The 19,996-nt window shown below is 30.5% G+C and overlaps 1 protein-coding gene across 1 annotated transcript; it reads right to left on the bottom strand.

Annotated features, from left to right (window-relative positions):
• Positions 1–2,232: 2,232 nt before the first annotated feature.
• LOC107442029 (uncharacterized) lies at positions 2,233–19,559 on the bottom strand. The gene is made up of 2 exons (XM_021145256.4): positions 19,263–19,559; positions 2,233–4,556 (listed from the first exon to the last, which is right to left on the bottom strand). Exons 1-2 carry the CDS (start codon positions 19,347–19,349, stop codon positions 3,657–3,659), a joined length of 987 nt encoding a protein of 328 aa, XP_021000915.1. The 5' UTR covers positions 19,350–19,559; the 3' UTR covers positions 2,233–3,656.
• Between the last annotated feature and the right edge of the window lie 437 nt (positions 19,560–19,996).

Raw genomic sequence — 19,996 nt, 5'->3', positions numbered from 1 at the left:
TTTTAACTCAATTAGAATATAGCTAATTTATTTTTATATAGTTTAACTCTCTGAGTAATAGTCCTGGCCTTTTCTGAATTTTTATCTACAAGCTTTCCTGCATAAAAAGAAATGTTTTCTCCCTGGTTATTCAATAGGGGAGAAGTGCCTGGCAGTGGAATTTCTGTTCAATTTTCCCCAGGAGCTTAAAAAGAAAGTCTCAACCTCCCTTGACCATCAACTGGCTGTTGGTCAACAACTACTTTCATGACTGCAACTTTTCAGTCCTCGGGACTGAAATCAGTCTTTAGAAAAGTCAGTGGTTTAAATTTAGACCTCTAATTCATACATGGTGCGTAGCGTTTTTAAAAAGTGTTTGGAGGTGCTGATTTTCGTTTTTTAAAAGCCCTTAAAGGTGCTGAGCTGGGTTCGGTGAGATTATTTCAATCTCGTGTGCAACTCTGCTACATTTTGCAAGATATTCTCCATTTGCCACACTCTGATATCGAACCAAAAAATCTTTCGATCTATTTTATGATGGCTAATATAATCAAGAAAGGATTTCTTTATGTCAAAAACTAGTTATTTTATCATGATCATGTAAAGTCTTTGAAAATTATTTTGTTAATGTACATAGTACTTAAAAAAATATTTTTTGAGTACCTAAAAGGTGCTTATTCTTTTGTTGAAAGACTTGACTACGGACTCTGTGATATCTATTTTAAATTTGTTTTTTAAATAAATTTTTCAGGGAAAAGTTTTTTCTTAAAAAACAACATATATTTTAATTATTTTTCACAGTATTCCCGACCTGATGTTTTGAAAAGTTCAATTAAGGTTGATTTTTTTTTAAATGAAATTTATAGAGTTGAGATTAAAAAAAAAGAAATGAATGATGATGAAGTGAAAAGTAAGTAAAGATATAAATGACTCCCATAAAGTGTATTTATTCAGTGATTATTGTAATATGGTTATAATAAGTTAACTGTTTCTAATAAAATGAAAAAAAAAAAGAAATATTTTCTTTTTTTAAAACAAATAATATTAAAAAAAAGTCAATTCCTACTTAGGTCAGCAAAGAAAATTTTTATTTTAGTTACTTTTTTATTAAATAATTAAAGTTTTTTCTCTCATATAAAACTAAATTTAGTTAATTAAATTTAATGAAGTAATTAATATTTGAAAAAAGCGTGTTAACGTCACTACAAGTGTTAAAAATTGTATTTGAACTTCTGAGTGGATGAATAAAAAATATTATTTTGACAACTGAAAATTTTAATACGAAATAACAGTAGGAATTGGAAGAAAGAAAACAAGTCATTCGTATAATGTGTGGGTCATTCTTGTGGAAATATGCAATCGGTGAGCTATTCATTTCTTCTAAACAAAGCTAGACCTTGTTAATGACTCCAAAAAGTTCAGTGTTAAATTTCTTTTTAGCAGGGCTGATTGTGCTCCGGAAAAAATCCGGATTTCCGGAATTTTTGCTAACAGTCATCCGGAAGTTTCCGGAGATCGAAGGTTCAGACGTTTCAAAAAATCCTTGATCACAAAAGCTTCCGGAAATCAAATTTTCAAAGGTGGAACTTAAAAACACAGTTTATTTTATTTGTTTGTAAGGGAGAGCCAGAGAGATACTTAATAAGCTTATATTCATGATTAATATTCATTTTTTATCAGTAAGTAGTTGTTATAATCATAAACTCAAGAAAGAAAGACATATTTGTAAATATTAATTACTTCTCCAGGTCATCATAGGTATGTGTAAATGGTATAGGTATGCGTAAAATTTTAAATATATTTTAATCAAACTAAGAAATACTGAGAAAAGGGAAAAAAAACTTGTTTAAATTATTTTTTAATTTTTCAATTAAAACTTCTTTTTTTTTTTGAAATTTTTCCGGAACTTTGACTTGGGCTCACAATCACCCCTGTTTTAGGGTGTTTTCTTTATTCTTGATGGAAATGTGAATGCAGAAATTTTTTTATTTAAAAATTATGTGTCAATTTTTTGTTTTCATTTTGAAAAATTAAAAAAAAAAAAAAATAACTAAATACATTTTTAGTAGAAAACACAATCTGAAAAGTCACACATATTGTAATTATTTTGTGATTTTAGATGTCATGTTTTTGTTTAGCATTTTTATTTTTAGAAAATTTTTATTCTTAAAATGAATTTTATGTTTCTTTTCCCATTTTTGTTGGTATAAAAATAAATGATTATATCTTTTATAACTATATAAATAAACATTATTTTATATTTAAAAAAAATATTTATTAAAATTTACAAATTTTCTTCAAAGCATTTAACAGTTTTACATAAAACATGTTGCTACAAAAATAAGTTGTTTATTTCATTGCACTGAGCAAAATAAATATAAAAATGTTTGGCACCTTCACAAGGTGTGCAATACAATGGAAACAAAGAAATAATATGTAATTTAGCTTATTGAAGATAAAAAGAAAGGAAAATAAAACATCTATCACATCATATTGTATTAACAAAGTTTTTGGGAATGTGTTTTATAAAATAAAGAAAACTTTTGTAATAAAGGAATTTTATTTCATTCAATTAAATTATATCGATTAAATAGAAATACATTTCAATTAAAAAGAATTATATTTAAATTATAATTTATTATTTCGAATTATCTCTTCTGTAAAAAATTTTAATTAAAAGAAAGTTTCTTATGTTATGCATTGTAATTCAGTAAAATATGACTTTTATTTTTAAAAAAAAGAAAAACTTTCACTTTGAATTGTCTTATTAATTATTTGTTTTATTAATGATCCTTAATTACTTGATGTTCAATAATTTATCAACTTGTTAAATTTACAACATTGTCATAAACAAAAACTATGAAAGGGAATTACACAAAAAATGTCTTAAGCAAAAAAAATCTTATATAAACTATTTTCTTTTTTTTTAAAAGTATTTTTAACAAATTAGATTTTTTAAATTTGAAATTGCTTTAAAAATATCTATTTTAAGTTATGGTTCCAAAATTTTCTTGCTAATTCATTTTTTGTATAAAAAAGGAAATTATTTCTCCAACGAAACTATTAAGAGGACACCGCGGTAGTAACGTTTCGTCGCAAGCTCTCGTTTACCTCAATAACTCATTTAAAGTATAGATAAAGTGAGTTCAGGCTAACTTAGAGAAAGATTCAAACATTGAAAAGAAATTTTTAAAATTCTGAAAATGAAAATAAATGACAAGGAAAAGTTCTCTTCCTATCATTTGCTTGCATTTTGAAATTATATTTTCAGCCATTGAAAATTCATGGCTTACTTTAGAATTGCCTGAGCTTACTTTTAAATTTCAAATTAGTAATGGAGGTGAAAGAGAATTGTCGACGTTGAGTTTCTCCCTTGGTATGGCGTCCTCTTCACTTTGCTTGTGTCGTTTGCCAATATACTCCATAAAGATTAATGTTCAGATTTAAATATATTCATCTCCTTATAATTTTCACTCCATAAACATTTGTAGATTTTTTTTATTTTTGGCTGTGTTGGCCTATCTAGTGAATGAACTTTTTGTAGAAATGTACCAGCACCTCTCATGTTTGCAGCACCTCTCACCAGGAGTGTACTGAATGTTTGTTCACCCATAGGGGATTCTTATAAAACAATTGCATCAAGCAACTCCATATTTAAAACATCCAAAAAGACTTTTTCACTTTATGATCCAAACCTGTCGTCCACCATTCTCGTCATAAGCCGACGTTATTTTATATTTCTTTAACTTGGAACCACCTGAAGACGTCATCATATCGGACGATTTTTTCTCATCCACGTAATAATTATTTTTGTTCTTATTTTTTGACACGATGACGAATACTTCCGGGTTGTTGGACGCGCTGCTGGAAGAGTCCACGGACGAGTCAGATGCGAAATCTGCATGAACGGGTGGAGATATCACCAGTTTGGGTGAGGATTGTGACAACGAATCACTCACCATTTCGGTTTGAGCGCTGGAGGACGTCACGTCCGGGTCTTCAATGACGAGAACGGACGGGTAATTCTGGTCCAGCGGTTGTTGCTGCTGCTGATGGGGGAAGTCCAGCAACTGGCGAACGACACTGTCCGCTATGTTCAAAGAATCCGCTGTCGGCCTGCGATTTTTGGAAGGTATCCTCACAGCCTTAATCTGCAGATCAGATGCCATAGGTCTGTATGAATGATGATGATGATCATTCATGAGAGTGGAGTACATGAGAGTGGAAGGTGCTGCTGATAAGGGGGGTACAAGGGACATGGTGGAAGGGGGTAGGTAACGAGTGTACTGCGATGGATAGGGTCGGTATGGGTGCATCCCATAGCCTACAGAAGATGCTCTGGCTGGATGATGGTGCATGGGAGGGTGGTACATGCCAGGGGGTGGAGGTAGATATTTTGGATGATGCCTTTGGGCGGCTGCCTTCATTGGATCGGGCCTCATCAAATTGATGAAAGGCTTTAATGGATTCAGAGAGAATTTTGAAGTACCCACTCTGTGACGAGCCACTTTGAATCTGTTGAGGTGGCCATTTGTTGCAACAACACACGCACTCAGGAGGAGGAAACAACACAACAACTGAAAAAAAGAATTGAAATTTTGATTAGGCTTACATTCGCTATTGAACAAAATTTATCATGATTATAAATATTTTTTTTAAAGAAAATCATGGATTTAGGTCGCCTAAAAATATCATTTTTAAAATGGAATTTGCCCCCCCCTCCCAATTTCACAGTGTTCTAGTGGAGTAGTTTTGGGGGGACAAAACCCCCTCTGAAATTATATATACTACTTGATGAATGAAGTGTTGTAAGGTAAGTAGGATTTATTTATGAAAAAAGTTTTCGTTTTTTGTAATTTAAACGGTTAGAATGAATATATATATGAAGGAGATAGCCGATACTTCCCCTCGAAAATACATTAAAACTACGCCACTGCAGTGTTCCGAATATCTGAATTGGTAACAAAATCCCCACTCACAGTCATATTTTATTAAAATATAAAATGTTTTTAACCTGTTCTTTAAAAATTAGGGTGTTCTTTCAAAAATTGAAGGAAAGAAAATCATTTCTAGAGCGAATTATCTTTTAAATTTAGGTTTTAAACTTCCCTGATTTCAGAATTATTTTATTTGTTTATTGCTTTTTTATTTTGTCAATTTAAAATTCTAGTTTAGGCTTTTTATAGTACACTTAGTTTTAAGAAGAAATAAAAAAATTTTAAATAACATATATCTGACTGTATTTAATTATTTGCTTTTGTATTTTTTTCCCCAGCTATTTTATTGCTTCAACTCTTTTTTTTTAGTGGAAAATCAATACATATGAAGATGCAGAGTACAACAGTTTTGGTTATATCTATCATTTCCATGAATGTTATTATAATGCTTTTTTAAATTTAGTGTCTTGTTTTTGTCGGATAAAATAGTCACTTCGGCAAGTCATGGAATTATTCATGAAAAATCATGGCTTTGAAAATCTAAATTTTAGCAAATACCCTGTTATTATTTTGCAAGCATCTATAGAATCAAAATGATCGCATATTTTAAATGAGTAGCCTAGTTGTGAAACTTATTAACTATACTTTTCTTTAAATGAAGAAAAATATTTAAATCACAGTATTACGTTTTCGACCAGCTTTACAATGAACACGTTTTTTTTTTCTTTCTTCATTTAACACCAAATTATTGTCAAAAAGACAAAACTGGAAAAATATGCATTTATTAAAATCTGAATCTATCATTTTTAATTATTTTTCATAGTGGATGTTAGCATAAATTATGCTAAGGTACATAAAATTATAATTTCCAAAAATATAAGTTTCTTCCCCTTCAAATAAATAAATATATATATATAATAATGTTATTGTTGATCTTCCTTCAGTACATGCAGTCGGACCTCTATTTAACGAAGTTGATAAATCCCGGTAATAAGTTCGTTATAGGGAAAATTCGCTAAATAGAAAATCACCTTTAAAAATGCTTAAACGACACAAAGCAGGTTTTAAATTCATAAACACTAGACATAATTAAAACAGCAATGGATACAACTTTATATTGTAAACTAGTATCTACTATTCATTTTATAAATCTTAGCCATAAAAGAAATGTGCATAAGAATAGAGCAAAACATTATCCACTACATGCTACATACTTTTTCAACTAAAAAAAGCTAAATTTATGTATAAAATTATGACTGCAAAGTAATTTTAAACATGCGTTCTTAAGTTTAATAAACTAAACTCAGTGGCGCGACAGCCCTAGAGGGCCAAGGCCTACTGTGCCCATCTCAGTTTTCTGGGGTGCAGGAGCAGATGTTCCGGTCAGGTGGTCGGCCGAACCCGGAACCCCCAGTGTTTAGTTCCCAAGCATGCTTGGTACTCATTTATCGACCCACTGAAGGGATGAAAGGCTGAGACAACCTTGCCCGGCCCGAGAATCGAGCACTTTTAAACATACATTATTACATGCGTTCTTAAGTTTAATGGCTACTGATAAAATCGATTGATTTTGTCGGATTTTTCGTTTGAAATGCAAACAAAAAGGGAAAGAGATTTTACTGCTCTCTCTAAAAGTTAAGTGGTTTGGAAATTTAATTCCAGGTCATTTCCGCCGTAAAATGCGTTAACAAGTTTGAAATGTGGATCTCAAAAGTGGATCTCAATGAAAAAGTTCGTTCAATAGAAAATTCACTTCGCTATTTGGAAGTTATTTTACGAAGAAATTTCCAAAATGTTCTTGGTTCATCGGAAAAAATTCGCATAATAGAGAAATTCGTACAATGGCAGTTCGTTAAATAGAAGCCCGACTGTATTTTAATTCTTAAAGACGTCGTCATCCAATTTATTTAGAAGTACTTTACTGGAGTCAAATAGTGAGTACAATTTAATTTCATAAGGAAAAGAAAATTTGAATTAAAAATAAAAGCACCCCCCCCCCAGGGCTCGAAAAACCGCCCTTCCTCGGTGGTCAAAAATTTCCCGCGGACAACGAATTTCTCGAATCGGATGTCCGCGCGGACGGTCGTTTTCCCGTTAATGTTCGTGATACACTTTCAATTTTTGTTATCTTACAAGAGTCTAGCGCCTCACTTCTAAAATGATCCTCCAATCTAGAAATCCCGTACAGCAACATACTGCGCATGGTGGATTGATGTTTTTTCCGTCTGGGAGTACTGCAGCAGTTGAAAGGGACTTTTCAGCAATGAACTTACAAAAAAAAAAACACATTACGTAAGCGTTAAACGCTGTTGTTGTTAATTTACGTCGCACTAGAGCTACACAATGGGCTATTGGCGACGGTCTGGGAAACATCCCGGAGGATGATCCGAGGACATGCCATCACAATTTTGATCCTCTGCGGAGGGGATGCACCCCCGCTTCGGTAGCCCGACGACCTGCGCGAAGTAGAGCACTTTACGGTAGCACAGTTTTACGAGAGCCAACACCGCACACCCTCGGTCCCTACGCAGACTGATCCAAGTGGTCACCCACCCGCACACTGACCGTAGTGAGTAATGCTTGACTTCGGTGATCTGCTGGGAACCGTGTCTTAACGATGAGTCCACTGCGGGACTAAGCGTTAAACGCAATTACGAACATGTACCTAAATGGAAAACCCCCTTGTGACTTCTGATTTCCCTTTAAGCCTATGATTTACAGAAACCTCCGTAAATCATAGGCTTGATTGGCAATCATAGGCTTGAAACGCCATATTTGATTAATTTAAAAAACGCAGTACCCTCGGATAAATTGACATTCCAGATAACTTGACCTTTGTCATTTAAATTATTTCATAAAAGAAATACTAGGTTTTACTATTAGTAACCTAGTATTTCTTTTATTACTGTATAATGTAATCCTAGTAGCTACTAACTCATTGTGTAATTTATATAAATGTTTGTAATAAATAAGAAAAAATAATATTTTTATTTATTTAGAAGCGACGGGTTAGTTTCAAAGGAGGACGGGTACATTGTTGGACAAGCCGTCCTCGGGGACGGGTAAAATTTCTGAGTTTTATCGAGCCCTGCCCCCCCCCCCTTTTTTTTTTGTTGTTGTTGTATAGCTTGGAAGCTTTCTTAGTCTGAATGCCTGCAGGTCGAAGTTCCCTTCAACTTCCTTCTTGCACGTTTCTCATAAAAACTAGAATAATTTTACCATTATTTAGTTTTAAATGTATTCATATTTTTTTTGAGCCCTTACGTTAAATAAACAAAAAAAACATTAAAAGTAATTCTACTGTTTTTAAATGAAAGTTAAAAGAGTTCATTTTCCTTATTTACTCGCCGTTTACTTAAAACAAAAAAAGTTATTTCATACCTTTAAAAAAAAAGGATCAATGTTCTTCCCCACTTTCATCCGAAAAAGTGACATTATTCTAGCTCAGATGATCAAATCTGCGTATCCTCCATGCATGTCGCCAGAAGGCACGGATCCATCTCCATTTAGTAACAAATAAAAAAAAAACCCAGTCTCATCCAAAAATGCTTTAAAAAAAGAAGGGGGGGAGAGTAGAAATAAATGGAGTGCTTTAAAAGTAACGTTTTCTGAGTGACCCTCAAATCCACTCTAGCGGTTAGCCGACGTTTTGAGCTTATCGGTGCCGCCGCCGGTCGTCCGTTACTAATATTAGGATTCACTACACAAAATCTCTTTGTTTTAATGCCCGGAATGTACATATTGACTACTATGATCATAATTATGAATAATTCATTTTCAATTCATAGCTTTTTTCTAACCCATAAATGTGGGTTTTATTGAAGGATTAATTCAAAATAGGATCATTCTCCTTTCAGATATGTATTAAAACATCGAGTTCGAAAGAGACGGTATTTTTAAAATTCGTTTTCGCAGGAACTATTCGATCGATTTTGCTCCCATTTTGTATTTTGCCATTTAAAAATACATTCTTTAAAATGTATAAAAAAATTTTTATATCTTACCATTAAAAACTTTTTCGACTATTGTTAAAAAAGATAATAAAATTTTAAAAAATGCTAAAAGCTACGATTATCTTTGGATAAACGAATTTCATAAATGTGTGCGCAGACATTTCTCTTAAAAAGTTTTCGAGACCGATAAGGGGTTCCAACTAAGAATCAAAGTATGGGGGGGGGGGGAGAGAGCCTATTTCCCAGATATTTTGAAAGTCAAAAATCCGTCTGGAGGAGAAAGAAGAAAAAAAAGGTATGTTTATTCGGGAAAAGAACGTCTGGGTGTATGATTTCGTAACTTAAAAAAAAATATTGTTTGCATTAGCATATTTGTGGTCGAAACAGTAAGACTGAGTCCCTGAACAGTGGGACAAAAGTTATTCAGGTCCGCTTATTTTTTTTGCTCATGGAATAAAAAAGCAGACAGCTTAATAACTTTTGATTCGATCATCGGATTTTCACGTTTTACAACGAATGGCTAGCCTTAAATAGGATGTGTGCAAATGATATTTTAAGTTACGAAATATCAGAACATTCTTTTGAATTGCCTTCAAAATACCTTAGTTTAGGGCGGAAGAATTCATGTATTTTTTGGGGGCTATTTTATCATTCCAAAGAAGGTGTTATTTTTAATGCTCAACAATCATTCGACCCATTTCTTTTCAAGTCTTGTAAAATTACATAAAATTTTAAATTTTATCTTGTAGATTTTTTTTTTATAATTGTGGTATAAAATTTTCATACCTTAGAATTCAATTTTTATTTTAATCATTAGTAAATTGAATAACAAAAATTCATAAAGAATATAAACGAAATATTTTCTTTTGTATGTATAAATAAGATAAATATATTTTTTTAATTAATTTAGAGCAGATTGTTTCTTTCAAGCGTTTTATTAGTTTTGGGGTCAATAATCAAAATCCGTCTAAAAAAAGTATGTCTATTCTGAGTAAGTACGATTTTGCGTCTGATTTCAAATATCGTCTGCACATTCAATATCGTCTGCAAATTAGGATATTTGGGTCACCCCCTCGAGCCATTAAGCTTGAGTTCCTGTACATTAAGACCCGTTCATTAGATCAAAAGTTATTCGGGGGGACACTTTATATATATATGTATGTTAGTGATCACAAATTGATATTTAAGCGAAGGAAAGCACTATCGATAGTTAAAAAAATCAATGTGGTTGCCGTGATAAATTAAAAGTTAATATATTTTTATTAATTTTCGCAAGTAATACAATCATTAAGAGCAATGCGAAAAATGCATTTTATCAACGAAGGTGAGGCAGAAATACGCTGCTCATTAATTCAACCTACTTTTTTTAAAAAAATTTTTTATAAGTCTAGCATACTTCTCCCATGTTTTGGTTTTTATATATTTTATGAATTTATATTAGGAAAAATGGCTTAAAGCTGTCTCCAATCACTGAATTTGTAATTGTAATATTCGGGAAATTTAATAATTGTAATCATTCATGAAATTTAGAAAAAATTCGCGAATTATTTGTTCCAAATATTATTTTCAAGTAGTATTGAAATTCAAAGTTGGCCTAACATAAGTCAACGATTCGAGCTCGAACTTCGGAGTTCCGAGGGTTGCCGATAGCAACCTTCGATAGTCTCTTTGCAAATTTTTAATTTTGTGGCACAAGATGTATTGGTTGTACCAGACATATGCTCAAAATAGATAATTTGATGCAATTATTTTACTATTCAAATGTATTTAACGTTGTACTCGTTTGTATCATTACCAAACAACCCTTTGATGCACATGGGTCCATCTGATATATATTTTTTTCTGTCTTTCTAATTACGAGCAAAAATATATTTTGGCAATTTTAAATAACAGCCTAAACTAAAAAAATCTGTTAGATTATCGGAATTATATTTGTACTAAAATATAAAATCAAAAAAAAGAAAAAAAGAAAGCTTTAAATTTTTTTTCCATTCCCATTCATAAATTTAGCAGTAAATGATTTTGTAAATGAAAGAAATTTCAACGATGAATAACTGTTTCCCTGCAAATAAGAAAAATTATTGTTCGAAAGTGAGCCGTGTTTGAAAATTTTCACTCTTAACGCAGAAAAAGACAACGATGTTTCTTGCTGTATTTCTTAACCATAAACTATTAAAATGCTAAATATTTTTTCCTTATTTTAACGTAATTTAATTAAAAAAAAAGTGAAAAAAAATATGTTTAGCGTGTAGACCCATAAAAAACAGTAATCTGTCAGATTAGATTAAAAGATGCAGTTCTTCTTTCTTTTAGCTTATTATTAAAAATTGATGTATGGAAGTTTTTCGATTTAAACAAAGATTCTACATAATGGTGATTGTGAAACTGAACGACTTTGGTCATTGAAGAGCTTATCGTGTAAAAAGTAAAGCATTTGCTCTGCAGCCCGTAGTAGGTTTGGGGGGAGTCATAGAAGTCAAAGCTCTACAATTCGCGACTAATGACACGATAGCTTTATTATTTTTACGCGGTTTGCACTTGCTCCTGAATTCATTGGTTAAATGAGACAATATATATAATACAAGTTTGACGATAGGTTAAATTAGAATATATATATTATATAAATATAGAATATTTATAATATCGAGCATTATATTATAGTATATTATAATAATTAGACTCACTGAAGTGTTTTGATAATGACATGTTTTGTACGAGTTTATAGGCCATACTTTTATATTTAAACACACACGTAATGGGTTTTTATATATACCTCCTATTTGTATTTAGTTTTAACGTATTGCATTGCAATGTTAACCCCATGGATGCAGGAATGCAAACTAGTTTCATCCGAGTTGAAAACAATACTGCTGTCACCTGATCATTATCGAATATGGCCAGGGAGTGTACAAAACTGCGAAGAATGGAGGAAAATATCTATAATTCGGGTTACCACTGATAATTCGAATGAATTATCTCACAAATTTGCAAAAGATGTTGGGGGGAAAAAACCGAATGACACATTAAACCATTGCTCATCCAGTCGGATGTATTCATTTTTATAGGTTACAATGTTATCAGAAGTATCCACGCTCCACTGAACAATAATAATTCATGCGAAATTCCACCAAAATGTATCTTATTTCAGAAACAAACCTGCAATCAGAGCGTGCTCTTCCGTAGTAAATCGACGATACATTTTCATAGGCGACGACATTCAGACAATGATGGTAAAACAAAAGCCTTTCTTAGAGTATCATTTTATTATTGAAAATCGATAAACAATTGTCTCATAGTTCATGTTCTTAGACGTTCTTTCAAAAAATATAATTTTTTTTTTTTTTAATCTTCCAGAAAATCGATATCTGTGTTGACGCTTCTAGATTTAGAGAACGTTCAAGTTGATAGTTATCAAAAGTTTCATTTTTTGGTCATTATTCCACTATGCTTTGAGAATCCCGAGTGAACTCGGGTATGTAGATATTGTAAATATTTATTATCCCGAGATAACTCGGGGCGTAGCAGAATGTGTCAGCACGTTTATACTCGGCCGGAAGCAAAAAACAAGAAGAAGCGAAGAAAAGAATTTCAATTGAGTCAAGTTAATCTGAATTGAATTATATTTTATTTTATAACCGTCGTTGAACAGCCGACCCAATTTCATGGGTTTACGACTACTTACGTTCAACTCCGTAGCCTTGTCATTTTGAACCCAATCCAGAAGACAAGGGAACTCGTGGATCAAGTATTGGGAGAAATGTGCCTACGTGGAGGACTTTTTGATGGAACTAACCGATTTGCGTTACGCGGAGAGGAAAACCACATAAGCTTCCATTGTTAGGCAAGTCATGATCCACTGAGGATATTTTACGTCCGCACTGTGGTGGGTGCAAGCCGGGATTCAAACCCGGGTTCTTCTCATTGGAAAACGAATCCCGTGAGCGGCTCACATATTTATGAGAGGCACTTCTTATCCAAAAAGATAAAAATAATCTGCATGTTACAAAAAGGAAAATAGTTTTTAAAATTGCTGGGGGTTACCAAGGACTGAGAATATCACACATTTTGTTTTCAACTCATTAAGCAATTAGTTTGAGGTATTTTTATCACACAACCAGTATTGTTGTTGTTATGCAAACGAATGTCATTTAAAAATGAAGGATTGAAATAGGATCTTTTAGTGTTTCTGAACTCTCATGCATATGTAGGGAGACAAAGGGTGTTCAGACAAAAAAGTGGAAGGAGTCGAAAATTTTGAAGGAAAAAAATATGGATAGCCCATAATTAAATAGCGAGTAAATTTCGGTTGTTTACTAAACGTCGGAGATGAGCGCCGTGGGTTTTTTCTCATCTCAGCCATTAATAGTCAAAAGAATGCGATGATCAGTTGACTTTGACGGTCATGGTGGTGGGGATCTCCTGTTTTGTTCGTAACTTTCGTGATCGACCCCCTTAAAAAATGAGAGCAGAGCGTGAGCATGTAAGAGACAAAAAATTCAGAAAGTGTCGTAAACAAACGAGTCATTTATTTTACTTCAGATGATAAGCATTTATGATTACCTGAATGTTATTAGTTTGATTTATGATGGATTAAATGAGCATGAAGGAGAAACTAATCAGAATTTAACCCTTTTTTGTCATAAGTTATACAGATAAATTAATTTTTATGACTTTTGTTTTTTAGGTTATTGAATTCGATTTCGAAAATGAGACATAATTGTTAGGAGAGTAATTGAGTTGCAAAAGTACTTGAACGTATATCGAGCGAAAAAAAAAAATGATTCCCGTTTCGCTCGAATAATCAAGCGGAGGGTTCATTTTTAATTCTAAACATAGACATTTCCAATAAAATTAGGTTTTTGAATGAACATTTATTATTATTTTGAGTATTTGTTGCCTTTATTTTCAAAACCAACTGAATCTTTTTTTAAGTTTCTCTTTTTTTCTTACACTTGGATCAAAAATTGAATTTTGCTCTCTTTTTTTGCTTTTTATCAAAACAATCATTTTACTTTACATTATTATTCCATAAAAATGCAAATTTTAAGTTTAATTTAATAAAATCGTGTTATTTATTTTTGAATTTCAGTACCTGTTTGATGAAATACATTTAATGCAATTACTAAACTCGAAGCGAATCAAGTTTTTAATCAAGCAATACTACCTTTTTTTTAATTTTATATATTCGTCGATGAACAGCCGGCCTAATTTGTGGGTTTACAACTACTAATGTTCAACTCCGTAGTCTTGTCATTTTGAACCCAATACAGAGGACAAGGGAACACTATTATATTGTTATATTATATTTTTATATAATAGATAATGTATCTCTCTGGTCTCACTGCGAATATACACTTCTGAAAAATGAATGCTATTTCAAAAGAACATATTTTCGATGCATTTAATTTAGTAGAGGAAATAAAAGAGCATTTGATCATTCATTCTCTAGCATTTCTTAAATTAAATATTCGCTGTTGGGAAAGACATTAAAAGTTTGATGAATAAATTCGAAAAAGAGTGTATTGGAATAATAAGCTGGCTCGTGTAAGCACGAATAAATATTTCTTAAAAATTCTTCGCGTTTAATAAAAGCTAACTTTTTATTCAAAACAATTCTGAACATAGTTAAGTTCTCCAGCAAAGTGAAGTACATTTCAAAAGTACTTCGTAGTCACTACGTTAAAAGGGAAAGTAGTAGTAGTAACAAAGTTGTTGTAGAATAAATAATGTCAAAAATAATTTTCTACCACCGCTCTTGTTGTTAAATCGTTTTCACAACCTGAAAACTGTTTTATTCAAAACAAATATGAAAATTCGAAATGCATCAAATTCTCCCTTTTTTAATTCTTTCAGTGCGAGATAACTCGTCTTTCAGGAATATTCCTTTATTCATTAGTTTTTTTTTGAAGTAAAAGGTTTTACAGGTATCGATTTTAGTGCTGCGGTGTCGCCATGAAAGTAAACAACAAAGGCTGCAATAGCTAATAAAAGCTTTGCAAAATTTTGAACTTATTAAGACGTTTGTCATAAAACTGATATAACTGCTCACTTTAGGGGAGAGTGATGTCGATTGGATTTATTTTTATATTTGTTCAAAGAAATGGAAATAGAATTTCTTTTATGAACGAAATAACAAAATCTGCATAAATAATAAATCAAAATTTAGATTTTTTTTTTTTTTTTAAGAAATGAAAATGGGTAACGTGTTGTAACCTATTTAATAACAATCACTCTGTTGACTCCTTTGCCTTTCAACGCTACTCAGAAGAGCACTATCCTTTGTGGATGACTTTTTGATGGAACGAAAGCTACATAGAGAGAAAAAAGACGAAAATCTCTCACGGTTAGCCAAAGAGCAAGGATATTTTCACCCATTGTCCCCCTACCACCCTCTATTACCCACTAAGGATACTTTTTTTCGGCAGCTTAATTCGTACTCACTAGCCATCGCCGGGATTTGAATCTTGGTCACCTCATCTGCTCTCTTATTATTTTTTCTTCTCCATACATATTTTTTCCCGTATTAATATGGGGATGACCATAAAAAAACGAATTGCGATACTTTACTTTATTGTATCGATTTTTTCAACTATTAAAATACTTGCAAACCTCTACAAAGGATCAAAGGACATAAAATTTTAAATATTTTGAAAAGAGAAAGACGTAATAACAATTGAGTGTATTTGTGCATTTGTTCGTGTAAAGATAATGTTGACACTTTACACAGTAGTTGACAGTAAAATAAGCTTTATAATGTATTTTGAACAAATTTTCACATTTTATAATACTACTTTTTTAATAAATGATTCTGAAATAGTTTTTAATTATTTAAAAATATTCTTAAAAAAAATGCGTATCATTTGATTTAAAGCAATTTAAAAAGGGAAAAATCTATGCGTAACTGCATTTTAAATGAAACACTCGACTTGATGCATAGTAATACAATTTAGAATAATTTGAAGTATACATTTTTACTATGATTCTTACATTAATATACAAAATGAAGGATTGAAATGTATTTTTAATACCTATTTTTTTTTTTTTTTTTTAATTTTTTTTTTATAAAAGGTACCGAAATTGTATGTAAATTATTTTAACTTACGAACTCGAGTTAAAATTTAAATTGCTTTTAAGAATTAGAGTGTGAATGAATTTTAATTTAGGTTGAATTGAAAATGAAGTATTAAAATTGATTTGTACAGCTTAAGTTTCACAACTTTTTTTTTTTTACAAATAATTCTATAGCAATATTTATCATTTTAACACATTTTTTAATGAAATTATATCAAATTATTTTTAGAAAAGGAATTCTATAAAGTAGTAGCGATTTATATGCCTGATACTTCATATGGTAATTAGCTCTTATCGGATGTTATTGATCAGGGGTTTCCAACTTACGTGTGGGTGGGGGCCGTAATTGAAAACGCCAGTCAAATGGCGGGCTGCAACTTTATCAAAATTTTATATAGGACTCCTTTATTTTTGAAAAAACATTAAATATTATTGTCAGATTTTTATCAAAGTTTTTTTAATATTAAAAAGCAAAATAACAAGCATTACAAATAATGCTTGTTACGTATCATTTTGAATCTTCTCTTAATCAGAAACTTAGTGACAAGATTTTTTTTCTTCTTCTAAATTTAATTCTGTGATAAATTAAGATTTTTTTCGACTTATTAGGAATTATAGCAACAAAAAAAAAAATCACGAAAATTCTTTTATGTGTTTTAAAATTTACAAATGTAAATTTCGTCCAAAATAAGTGGTTTCAAAAAGTTAAAAGGGAGAATTTCTTCGAGAAAATTTCTGATACACACATGATAAATTATATTCACAAAATACAAAAAAACGAAATAAAAAAGAGCAATATACATGATTATTTTTGTATTTGAATAAATATTTTCTTGGATGCAAAACCTGAGAAATAATTTTTTTTGCACCGTTGGTATGCTAAATTTCACAGAAATGAAGAAATTAAGTTTTTTCAAACGAAAGAAAAGTGTTTTTAGCCCATATTAATTTTTTTCGAAAATTGTCTGCAAAAAACTAGAACTAATATGGTTTAGTTCGCGGGCCACAAAAAAGGGCTTCGCGAGCCGGATGCGGCCCCCGAGCCGCCAGTTGGTAACCACTGTTATAGATATAATAAATGAGGAACTGACGTGCATTTTTGTTGTTTCATTTCTTATAATTTTCTTTATCGATTTCTCCGAAATAATATTTCAATTATTTTAAAATGTTTTTTGGTGAAATTGTATTAAAGATCATTATTGTATCAAAGTTTTGTTGCATAAAAGTGTATCACTTAAACAGGAAAATATATAGTTGCATTTTAGTTTTAAACACTTGATACACAGAATTATATTTCGAATACTTATTACTATTAATTGTTACTCATATCTAATGTTCATAAATTAGTTATTAGAATGTACTTTTACTGCTCTATCTTTAAAAACATTTTTCATAAATTGTGCCAAAATAGAATTTAATTATTCTCAAATATATTTTGAATGAAATTCCATCCAATTATTTAAAAAAAGGAAAATATATGAGTGCACTTATTTTCGCATAGATTGTTCTGAAATATTATTAAAATTATTTTAACATATTTATGTTTGTATTAGAATTTAAAATATATAATTGTCAGAACTTAAAATGAAAATATATAATTGTGCATTTAAAAGAACTAATTTTGCAAATGTGTAACTTTCTTATGGTAGCGATAAATTAAAACTACGATCTGAGACTTTTTTTAGTATTCTCGAATGTTCTAATTTAAGGGAGAAAGCATTAACAAAAGGAAAAACTTATCTTTCAGTAATATTACAAATAATACAATTTATTTAATGTGCGCATAAGACTTTCTTCTTGTAGAATTACTTATCTAAATGTTGAATAAATTTAATTATAGTATAATGTTCTTTTTTTATGCATATCGTATTACGAATTATCATTTTTGTAGCAAAATATTAAATATTACATTGGCTATGAGCGAATAAATAAAATATTTTTAAAAAGGAGTATGATTTCTTTTTTTTTTCCGGGTTATTAATTTTTTAAATTTTATGTGTTCATTTAAAAACATTTCATGATATAAAAACGAATTTTAATAAATTAAATTGTATTCTAAAATGATGCTTAAATTTCTTTACAAATTTTTTTTTTAAATTTTAAAACTTAATCAGTTTAAATTAGTTCATTTCTTAATTTTTTGAAATCTTACCGAGTTCAAATTCTTGCTTTATTAAATTTTTTGACTCATGTTTATACAATAAATAATAAAAAAAAATGACTGAATCCTTCAAGAATTGTGCATATATCAAAGACTTGAAATTACAAAGGAATAATTTTGTCCTTTCTAATATTGAAAGTATGTACCAGGATATGTTTTCTATCAAAAATATTTTCCTTTAAAAGTAATTTTCTGAATGATATTAAAAAAAAGGAATATTGTCACAATCATAAAAGTTATTAGCACCAACAAAAAAATAATATTTTAGAAGAGCTAAAAAAAAAAGTACGGTTGTTCATAGTCAATTTCAAAAAATATTTTTAGCTAAGAAAAAGGAATTTTATATAATTAATATTTCTTAGTACTCGTCTGCTTGAATAATGTTATTATTTTTGATTTTTTTAATTTAAAAAATATATTTTTCTTTATGCAACATAAAGTATTATAAGATATTTTGCATCTATGATTATTTCAGTTTCAGTGAAAACATTACTCCAGTTGCAGTAAATGATATGAAAGAAACATTCATTTTGTGTCACTAATATTTATTTTCTTCTTACTATTCTAATTAATTAGCATATTTGAGGTTGAGTCCTAGAAAGGGAAAAATCCTAGCATTAGATCAAATGATATTCTGTTTCTTTTTCTTTTGGCGGACTGTACACCTAAATTATTTTAATACTAATTAATTATCGAGCTGAAATTTTTATGATACATTCCTTATTTTAGTCTAAAAAAAATTAAAATTAGTAATGGGGTAAAGTCAAATATATACTAAATAAGAATTATAAAATCGTTTGCTCAAAGAACCTTATTGTTATAATAATAACTTTCAGACATTATTATTCAACAAAATAAAATACCTTAATATATTTATTACGGACGAAGTTGTCTTTACTTTAATGTTAGAAAAATCGTTTTTCGCAGGTTACTGTATCTTAATTAAACGATATAATAGTATATAACGATATAATAGTATACTATCGATATTATATCACCCAGATATTCATAAATGTTTTACGCATAGTTAGTGTATTTTTACAGTTAAAAATTTTTTTTTTTTAATGAAGTCTATAAAAGTACACAAACGATCTTAAAGATAATATCCAAGAGAAATCAAGCGACGGCCGGAAAAGCAGACGATCCGAAAAGTTCGCTTACCTGCGTATCCGCCATGGTACGCATCCACAGAAATCGTTTGCTCGAGTTGACAGCAAATATGTCCTTCATGAAGACCATGAACAACATCACTATCGTCCTTGCTCTTGACGTTATGGCTTTTTATTTTTGGAAAGTTTAAGATTTTCGCCAGAGACCTCTAGATCTGCTAAGAAAAGTAGAGCTCAACTCAACCGAAACACTCACACACCGAAATAAATATACAGCCGACCCACTTTAGATTCTTCCACCATAGAATATAACGGATCTTCCTAAAACAGTCACTTCGAACAAACTATCAAAGATATGCGAAAGGAAACTCTTTATATACCAGATTGTTTCTCCACCCACCGATGCGCACATTTCCTTCTTATTTATTATTTTGAATTTTAATAGTTTCGGTGATTTTTTTTTTTTACTATTATTTTGAACGTTGATGTTTCAATTTCACTTTCTAATATGATTCTCACAGTCCATAAAATTTTTTTTATAGAAAGGCGGGCGGGAATTTTCTTATTGTTGTTCTCACTGGGTGAAAGGGGGTCAAATTTCTTCTCGCCTTTAAAAGAAAAGTGTTGAAAATAAGAGTGGATAAATAGTTTAAAAACAGTCTTATTTTTAGCTGAACTAAAAATATTTTCATGCTTAAAAAAAAAACAAATTATTTTTGCTATTTTCTAACACAGCTACCTGTCCCTTGATGTGGTTTTTTCTTACAACTGTAAATTGCAAATATT

Source organism: Parasteatoda tepidariorum, chromosome 4 (assembly GCF_982258835.1).
Source record: "Parasteatoda tepidariorum strain Cologne lab strain chromosome 4, Ptep-v5.0, whole genome shotgun sequence".
Classification (NCBI taxonomy): Eukaryota; Metazoa; Arthropoda; class Arachnida; order Araneae; family Theridiidae; genus Parasteatoda; species Parasteatoda tepidariorum.
The sequence above is the reverse complement of the archived record's forward strand: the minus strand, read 5'-3'. Positions and strand labels throughout refer to the sequence as shown.